This window comes from Bidens hawaiensis, unplaced genomic scaffold (genome assembly GCF_021521415.1).
Source record: "Bidens hawaiensis isolate Kalapana, Puna unplaced genomic scaffold, B.hawaiensis_p1.1 tig00028808_1, whole genome shotgun sequence".
Lineage (NCBI taxonomy): Eukaryota > Viridiplantae > Streptophyta > Magnoliopsida > Asterales > Asteraceae > Bidens > Bidens hawaiensis.
Window position 1 is genome coordinate 10,912 of NW_027494734.1, and position 9,246 is coordinate 20,157.

Consider the following 9,246-nt stretch of genomic DNA (forward strand, 5'->3'; position numbering starts at 1 on the left):
TATCTATAAATATATATATAATATAAAAAAGGTTATGTCTGGTACATCGGGTAAATGCTATTGGGAAATCAGATATATTACAAATCTCAAACCCATCCCAAACCCTAATGGGTTGGTTATTACCCGTCCCATTATGTCAGGATTCGGGTTTTCGCATCGGGTTTGAGTTTTATTGTCATCCCTACCGACCTGTGGCATGTGGGTACAATTTAGGTTCTAGTTCCTCAAAGAAATCGGAACCACTAATACCAGTTCCACCTCTACACGCTAGCAACCCGGACCCGACCCGGGCAAAAGGTAATAAGCACCCAGCCAATCCCGACCTTACTCAGAACCAGTTCCAATCCAACCCGGTTCTTGATTTGTTGATCAAACCCGAAACCTCTATTTTAAAAATCCCAATTTATGCACCTCTAGTTCTGAACCTACAGTTTTAATCGGGTCAAAACCGGTTTCAAACCTATGTGAAAGAAAAACGGAGGTATGGTGTGAAACCACATATCTTAACCGGACCCACCACCAAACACAAAGAACCACCGGAACCCGTAATTTGCTCGGCGGAATAATAATTTCCAACCCAACCAAAACCACGTTATTACTATTACAATAACATTACACCAAAATATAATCTTTACTACACCTAATGTAATTTAATTATATTAATAATAATATTAACCGCTCCAAAATTTTCCCCAAAAATCCAATCTTTTTCCTGATTCCACCTTCCAATTTCAACCCCAATCAATATTATTATTATTATTATTATTATTATTATTATTATTATTATTATTATTATTCTTTTTCTTTCAATTTCATTTCTTGATCTGCTTATTCTTCGGGTCCGAAACAAACAACTTAACTGTTGATCGCCCACTACTACATGCCTCCAATTTAGCTGTGTATAATTTTCTATGTACAGAACAAAAGGGGTGTAATCATAATTACACAAAACCCACCAAATCATTTGTGGGTTTTTGTTCTTGGGCATGGGTGGCTGTCTTCCATGCTTTGGTTCATCGGATAAAGATGCAAATGGTGTCAACAAACAAGTGTCCAGTAATAATAATAATAATGGGAAAGAGGGTTCAGTTGCTCATCATGTCACTAGGGTTAGTTCAGGTAATTATAATTCATCTATTTCTTATGTGGTTTTTTAGGGTTAGTGACTTCAATTTGTAATCTTGATCTGTTGGGTTGCTTGGATTCTTGATTTGATGAATTGGGTGTTTGATAATTTGCATGATATTGGATTGGTTTGATGTAATGTGGTGGTTCATGTCATCAATTTATGATCTTTTATGTGATTTCGTAGGGTTGGTGACTTAAATTTCCAATCTTGATCTGTTGGGTTGCTTGGATTCTTGATTTGGTGAATTGTGTGTTTGATAATTTGCATGATTTTGAATTAGGTTGAAATAATGTGGCAGTTCAAGTCATCAATTTATGATCTTTAATGTGATTTTGTAGGGTTAGTGGCTTCAGTTTTTAATCTTGATTTGCTGGGATGTTTAGATTCTTGATTTGGTGAATTGGGTGTTTGATAATTTGCATGATTTTGAGTTCTTTTGTATTAATGTGGTGGTTCAAGTCATTATGATCTTTTATGTGATTTCTTAGGGTTAGTGACTTCAATTTCCGATCTTGATCTGTTGTGTTGTTTAGATTCATGATTTGATGAATGGAATGTTTTTTAAAATTTGCATGATTTTGAATTGGGTTAAAATAATGTGGTGGTTCAAGAATGTAAGTTGGAGATCCGTGGATACGTGTTTAATTGCATAATTTGTATAGGGAAATCGAAATCATCTCGGATTAGTTTGGATCATAAGAAAGAGCAGGTGGTTGCAAAAGATGGACAGCCAGCAAACATTGCAGCGCAAACGTTTACTTTTCGTGAGCTTGCTGCAGCAACCAAGAATTTTAGGCCCGAATCTTTGCTAGGAGAAGGCGGTTTTGGGTGTGTTTACAAAGGTCGTTTGGAAAGCACGGGACAGGTGAATCTATGTGTCCATAGTTTCAGTTTGAAATGTGTATCCAAACTCCCCTGTATGTTATGTTTTACGTGTCAGTGTTAGTTGGCATTGCCAATGTAATAAGTTATTTGCAGGTAGTTGCAGTGAAACAGCTTGATAGAAATGGTCTTCAAGGGAATAGAGAGTTTTTGGTGGAGGTTTTAATGCTAAGCCTCTTACATCATCCGAATCTAGTTAATTTAATAGGTTACTGTGCAGATGGAGACCAACGCCTTCTTGTTTATGAGTTTATGCCTTTGGGATCACTCGAAGATCATTTGCATGGTCAGATTCATTTGTTTCTTCATTATTTTAATTTGTTTTATACATCATCATTATTCTTGTTATTGTTACTTGACTCCAAGCTTGTGTTATTTCACCTTTTAGTTGATAGTTAGACACAGTTGTTGTTTCTGGTTCATTAAGTTTTTATCAAAAGGACATGACATTGTTATCTAAATTTAACAGTTTTTACACAAGTATGCTTTTAAGTCGTTAATCACCACATTATTGTATTTATATCCGTGTGGCTGCTTCTTTTGTCTGGACTCAACTGATTCACTTGCAAAACCTCCAGTTGTAGCATTAACATTTGATCTGATTTAGATTTGTGAATAAAAGAAACTCATAACAATGTGTATATTTATGACCATGCATAAAAGAAACACACCCCTTTGATTGCATCACCCAAATTTAACATTGCACTTATAAAAGAATGTTCTTAACATCACCATCATCTGTCTTTTCTTTGTGAGCCTTTTGCTTTTGCACTGCTTTAGCATTCATGCCACTGCCTTTGTGTCTCTTATCGGGAATGAACTTTTACAACGAGCATCACCTTTGACCTTGACTTGTTGATCGTTGATTTAAGTTTGTTGATCTGTACATTGTTGTTCTTGTTAGTAGTTGGTTAATTGACTCCATAAATTGGCATGTTTGCAATATGAGCTATTTTTTAGGTTTATGACATTGTAACTTATGGTGATTCGGACTAATTTTATATAAATCTCAGTGATTGTAACTATCTGATGTTTGTTTAGCTGATTTTGAGTTTAAGTTCTTATTGTTATATCCTTTGTCTGTTAGGCGATTATAGACATCACTTTTTCTTGCAGTCACTTTTTTATATTGATAATCCTTTTGTCTGTTGAAATATTTAATTAAAACTTAAAATTTGGCTGCTTCTATTATACTTTCTAGATCTTCCAGCAGATAAAGAACCGTTGGACTGGAACACGCGTATGAAAATAGCTGCGGGTGCAGCCAAGGGTTTGGAATATTTACATGACAAAGCAAACCCTCCCGTCATATACCGAGACTTAAAATCATCGAACATTCTTCTCGATGAAGGCTTCCACCCTAAACTCTCGGATTTTGGCCTAGCAAAACTGGGACCCGTAGGCGATAAAACTCATGTTTCTACCCGAGTTATGGGCACATACGGCTACTGTGCTCCCGAATATGCCATGACCGGTCAACTCACTTTGAAGTCTGATGTCTATAGTTTTGGGGTCGTCTTTCTTGAACTTATCACGGGCCGCAAAGCCATTGATAATACCCGTGGTCCCGGTGAACAAAATCTTGTTGCATGGGTAAGTAAGTTACTAATGCATTTGATATTAATAATGTGGAGGTGGCAAAATGAAATGGGTGGGGTGGTTAATGGGTTAAAACTCAAAAAATGGGTTTTTGTAGTTGACCCAAAATATTATTTATCGTAAATATACCTTTTTTCAAAGTAAAAAATAACATGTATGACTTGTTACGAGGGTGTAAACGAGCTGAGCCTGAGCTTAACAAGACCTTGAGCTTGGCTTGTTTATTATGAATTAATTAATATACATTTAAAATAATTATATATAATATATATGTTTATAAATTTTGATTATAGTTTTTATATATAACATAATCTATATTCATAACTCGTAAGTAATTAATTTTATCTTAATTTTACACAATTATTATATAAATATATATTTATTTAACATATTAGATAAAAAAATGTATTAGCAGGCTCGTTTAGGCGGGAAAATATCGGATGGGGCCATTTACGGGATAAAACGTCTAATTTTTCAAGTTGACCCAAAATATTATTTCTTGAAAAAATGTTTTTTTGGATTATTTGAGAAATATTTTGAATAATCGACGATGAGGTTTTTTTGCATTAAAATATGTATTTCCTATTTATATTTAATTTGTAGGCCCGGCCGCTTTTCAAAGACCGGAGGAAATTCCCGAAAATGGCGGACCCATTATTGCAAGGTCGGTATCCAGTTCGAGGGCTTTACCAAGCACTTGCGGTTGCAGCCATGTGTTTACAAGAACAGGCCGCCACACGGCCTCTTATTGGTGATGTCGTGACCGCTTTAACCTACTTAGCCTCTCAAACCTACGACCCAGAAGCAGCCCGAACCGAGCGAGCTGGTCGAGGCAGTGGGTCAGGTACTCCCAGGAGTCGCACAGACCGCAGGAACCCTAGTGATGGTGGTCTGGACAACCTTGAAGAGTCCGTGCGTGAGCCACGCGCGCACGGGTCGCCTTCTACTTACAAAAACTCACCGGACTACAGAAGAATAACAATAAACACTCGTTCTGATGCCGGGGATGGTGAAAGCAGTAATAATGGTGTGGGGTCGGGTCGGAAATGGGGGTTGGTGGATGAGACGGATTCGCAGAAGAATAGTCCCGGGAGTACGGGGCGGGCTAGGAATCGGGACCTTGATCGGGAACGGGCTGTGGCGGAGGCGAAAATGTGGGGGGAGAATTGGAGAGAGAGAAAGAGGACAGACACAATGGGTGGTGGAAGTTTTGATGCTACAAACGTGTGATGGATGGAATTAAGGTTGGTTGTGTTTTGTTTCATGAGCAAATAAGAGTGAGTTGTTATGGTATGTTGGTTGGTTGGTTGGTTTTTAACTATATATCTGTGGGAGATAAAGGAAGAGGGGAAGTGGAGTTGACTTTTGTAAAAAGAATGAATGATATTTGCTTTGACTGGTTTATTCAAACTTGGTAATTATATCATGGATTTGAGGTAAGTTTTTTTTTCTTTTTTGTTTTATTTTGTGTATTCATGTTTGTACCTGTTTGACCAAATGTGGTAAACATATGCATGTCTTCTGCTGAGTAGCTATGCTATGCATGTTTCAAACCGGAAATCTTATCTTTTGTGTAATATTCTTGTGTTATTGATAAGCTGCATACCAGCAGTAACTCTGTGAAAGTGGTCTAACAATGCAAATCTTATCAAGGCAGTCGAACGGAATATTACGAATCTCTGACCTGACTATCAGAATGATTTAACTTTGATTTGAATGATAGTTTCAACCTTTTGTCTTGATATAAACCCTATATCATTGCATAATTTGGCATTGAAAGTTCAATGAGATAGGCTTGTCTCTTAGCAGTTGTTGCCTCTCAATGGGAAGTTTTGGGTTCTAACTTTAAAATGAGTGGTTTTTGAATCTTTTGAATAACTTTAAAATACCTTATACATGTTTGAATAAGTTCAGAAATTCTAAAGTTATTAAGCTTTGTTTTCAATTTAATTAGTTTTTGCATTCTAATAGGGAGTTGCGGCGTAGCTTATTGCTTATTTAATTATCAACCACCTATATTTATAATCATTTGAAATTGGTGAAATCTATATGAATACTATCTCCTTGAGACTTCACTTGGCTAAATATAGAATTAAGTTCAGTAAGACCCCTTTTGAAGGTGTGCATACAATTTAGCCCTTAAAAGATAAGTCAATAGTCCCACATCCACAATTATAACTAAAAAATAATCAAATTCTATAATGACTATATGAGTGTACGACAACCCCTTTCAAGTTTCACCTGTATCTATATCCCCCCACCCAACCACATGTACCACAGTCAATCTAAACTGGATCCTGCTGCTTTCTCTCTTCTTGTAAAGACCTAAAAATCCTGCCTGCAAACTCTGTTGCCAATCTGGCGTTACGAGGCACAACTCTAATGGCCCGAGTCGGTTCTGAGGGGCCTTCAAACGGAGGACGTGTAGGGAAAAGAGCAAGGGCATCACGAGTTTTTGTTCCACTTGAACAACTTGCAGTACTGACTTGCACCTCATTGTTTGACTCATGAAAGTTGACCACGGTTCCAACCTCACGCGAGCTCTGACACTGCAAATTAAACAGGTTCGAGTTCATTTTTTCACCACCGGATGGGCTAATTGCTGTGGTTCCATAAGGAGGGAAGTAACCATGCATGGGTGTATGTACCAGCGGTTGGAACCCGTTGGCCCATTGGTAAGGTGGAACTCCATGGTTTACAAAGTTATGACCTGTTATCAATAATGTGATCTTGTAAACGTATTAAAGCTTTATAACAAGCAAACACAAAGTGTTTGCGAGTCAACCCAACCCGTTTTGACCTGTTATCAGTCGTATGACCTTTGCAATCGTTATTAGTTAATAACATAACAATTTATATAAAAACAGACTGAAGTGTTTGCGGGTGGTCAACCCAGCCCGTTTTGACCAGTTACCGAAAGAGGCCTTACCAGGAGGAGGTCCAGGGCCTGGGGTCATGTATCCAGGTGCAGGGTACGGCTTGTAGATAAGTCCTTCAGATGGTGACATTACAGGGATTAGCCATTGTTGACCGGGCTGTTGACTCCACGGGTCCTTTTTCGGGTCTGCTGGTGGTAACGGATACCTTGTTGAAGTGGACCCATAGCTGTTTTGGACTGAAGAAAGAGGCGCCTTCTCGAAAACTTTTTCAGCTGAGAGTGAGAATTTCCTCTTATCATCCTTTGGCTTTACATGGTAATGTTTGACTTCGGGTGCATTTGCAGACGATATCGGAACATAATCAATAGGAATCTTTTGTATTTGAGAAACTTTAGTAGGTTTTCCCATAAATGCAACGGTATCAATCGTTACTTGGGGTGACCCTGCAATTAGTCTTTGAACCTGATGAACCATAAGGTGAGCGGGTAAAAATTAAGAAATATTAGACAGGTACTGTAAGACTATATTCATATAACCACGTTTATGTAAAAACAGTTTACCTTTATTAATCTATGCAGTTCAGACACTTGAACAGCAAATACTCTTTGTTGACTACAAACAACGCAAACACATATTAAAATAACAGTAAATACTCTAGGTGACAAGCTTGATTACTATTGACATATATACGTGTGTGCATTAATGTATAGTTAGAGAATACAATCACTTACTTAATAATAGCTTTTCTCGCCTTCCAAAAAAGCTTTTGACCAATCATTCCCACAACATCATCAGGAGAAACACCAGCTCCGGCCCTAATATTATGGTCAACAGATTCAATTACACGATCCCGTGAGCTTTCATTACACAGTAATCTGACAGAATCAGTATTTGAAACATTTTTATGACCAAAACTTGAAGAAGCACTTGTTTCCTTCAGTTGAGTTGTATTTCTTTCACTAGTTTTTTTAGCATTTGTTAAAGAATTTGAATAAGCTAAATCGTAGGGAGAGAATGTTTTGTTATCTTTGTGTTGATGATTCCCACTATGATTAAAGTTCGGGACAATAAAGTCGTCATGCTGTTTCTTTTTCTGATTATTAGTTTCATCAGCTGCGCGCGTCGAAGGCGTTTGCGGATGTGGAACAAACGAACCCCTGTCACTCACACCCCCCTATATTCATAAGATCATTACAGAACTTATCAGCTAATATAAAACCTAGTCATCACTGCTATGATAATAACTCATCTCAAACACTTAGATTTAAACATTTAAAAGGCAACTTGATAACATGTGTTGTTAGTTCTATGTTTTTGTTTTAAGTTTTACCTCACTACTGAATCTCTTTGAAGGCAGACTAAGTTGTTCATACAGCGCCATCTTGTTTCTTGGAGGTGCGCGCGGGCCTCCTTTTTCTGTATCATTTACATGAATTCTATGAAACATTATGTCATTAATCCCTTTCTTCATCTTTTTCTCTCACCTTCAAAAATCAATACCAGTTAATCTGAAAAAAAAAAAAAAACCCATGAAAAATTAAAACAACCATTCTGAAGAATTCGTTAATCAGAAACACAAGTTAGATCGTATCTCGATCTTAGTAATTCTCATTAACTCGAAAATTGCAAGTTCTCGGGTTTATATAGGGATTACAGGAACTTGAAAAAACATTAATTTGATCATAACTACAATTCCTAGGTTTATACTAGGTTTATAATTCACTAATAAATTAACAAAAAAAGCAAACTCTTGCATCCTTAATTATAATCATATGCTCGATCAAATACCCGAGCCGAGCCTCGAAAGGGACAAGCCAGCCCAAACGGGCGATCACGGGCTAACAAACTCTTATATACATTTCTGTGAAACATTATGTCAAACAGTTGGTGTGCAACTTCAAAAAGTCAACAAAGAAACTAAACTTTGCCATAAAGATTTTCAATTCAACATGTTTACCTAAATCGTTGAATAAACAGTTACCTTAATGTACGTACAGAAATCAAGAAACTCCAGGCACAAGGAAACCAACAATGATGCAAAAGCGATATGTCAAAACAGTTGGTGTGCAGCTTCAAAAGTATAGATATAAAGATTTAGAATTTGTTGATCGAAAACAAAATTGAAGCAAAACCCACTTGGAGGAAGCAGAATCTTCAGTAACCCAGAAGAGAAAATAATTTATTATTATTATTTGTTTTTTTTTTAAAGAAAAATCAATTATTGAACGGGAAACAATGTAAACAAAGGCGGCAAAAACATGGAGAGAGGGTATGGTACGGTATGGGTTGTTTTTCAGTTTGGAAAGAAACATAGAACGGGAAACGCGGGGAAACGTGTGTGAATGAATCTAGCAACGCCTCGAATCTTCCATTCTTGGTCTATGCTAAGGAATCATATTTTAAGCTTCTTTTCAAATAATATTATTTTAACTTTTTCTTATCTAGTAATTGAGAAGTAAAGTGATTCTATTCAAAGGAAATAAAAATGAAATAGATAAAAGAATTTGTAGTTATATAAAAAAACTTTTAAAAATTAATAAAAAGTCATAACTCAAAATTTAATAAAAAATGAAAAAAATTAAAAAACACAAAAATGTTTCCATCGTTTTTCTCGTTCTAAAAAAAACAAAAAAAAGACACAATAGTGAATGAAAAAAATCATTGTTTCTTTTTGTTTATCATTGTGTTTTATGTTTATTTCCGTCATAGATTTTATCTTTTTTTCATGATATTGTATCATATTACTCTACATTGTGT

The 9,246-nt window shown here is 36.3% G+C and overlaps 2 protein-coding genes across 2 annotated transcripts; one reads left to right on the forward strand and one right to left on the reverse strand.

Moving 5' to 3' along the window:
* The first annotated feature begins 773 nt into the window (after positions 1 to 773).
* On the forward strand, positions 774 to 4,840 carry LOC143577800 (serine/threonine-protein kinase PBL27-like). Its single transcript, XM_077061530.1, has 5 exons — positions 774 to 1,119; positions 1,792 to 1,994; positions 2,108 to 2,297; positions 3,213 to 3,604; positions 4,214 to 4,840. Exons 1-5 carry the CDS (start codon positions 987 to 989, stop codon positions 4,838 to 4,840), a joined length of 1,545 nt encoding a protein of 514 aa, XP_076917645.1. The 5' UTR covers positions 774 to 986.
* Positions 4,841 to 5,880: 1,040 nt separating this feature from the next.
* LOC143577801 (protein EARLY FLOWERING 3-like) lies at positions 5,881 to 7,982 on the reverse strand. The gene is made up of 5 exons (XM_077061531.1): positions 7,820 to 7,982; positions 7,221 to 7,663; positions 7,050 to 7,101; positions 6,525 to 6,951; positions 5,881 to 6,320 (listed from the first exon to the last, which is right to left on the reverse strand). Exons 1-5 carry the CDS (start codon positions 7,958 to 7,960, stop codon positions 5,896 to 5,898), a joined length of 1,488 nt encoding a protein of 495 aa, XP_076917646.1. The 5' UTR covers positions 7,961 to 7,982; the 3' UTR covers positions 5,881 to 5,895.
* Positions 7,983 to 9,246: the final 1,264 nt, after the last annotated feature.

Excerpts from the sequence above, each read along its gene's own strand:
- LOC143577800 (XM_077061530.1), top strand. The coding sequence starts at position 987 with ATGGGTGGCTGTCTTCCATGCTTTGGTTCATCGGATAAAGATGCAAAT. Across the intron at positions 1,120-1,791 it reads TGTCACTAGGGTTAGTTCAG|GGAAATCGAAATCATCTCGG; the intron begins GTAATTATAATT and ends TAATTTGTATAG. Across the intron at positions 3,605-4,213 it reads AACAAAATCTTGTTGCATGG|GCCCGGCCGCTTTTCAAAGA; the intron begins GTAAGTAAGTTA and ends TTTAATTTGTAG.
- LOC143577801 (XM_077061531.1), bottom strand. The coding sequence starts at position 7,960 with ATGAAGAAAGGGATTAATGACATAATGTTTCATAGAATTCATGTAAAT. Across the intron at positions 7,102-7,220 it reads GCGAGAAAAGCTATTATTAA|TCAACAAAGAGTATTTGCTG; the intron begins GTAAGTGATTGT and ends CGTTGTTTGTAG. Across the intron at positions 6,321-6,524 it reads TCCTGGTAAGGCCTCTTTCG|GTCATAACTTTGTAAACCAT; the intron begins GTAACTGGTCAA and ends TATTGATAACAG.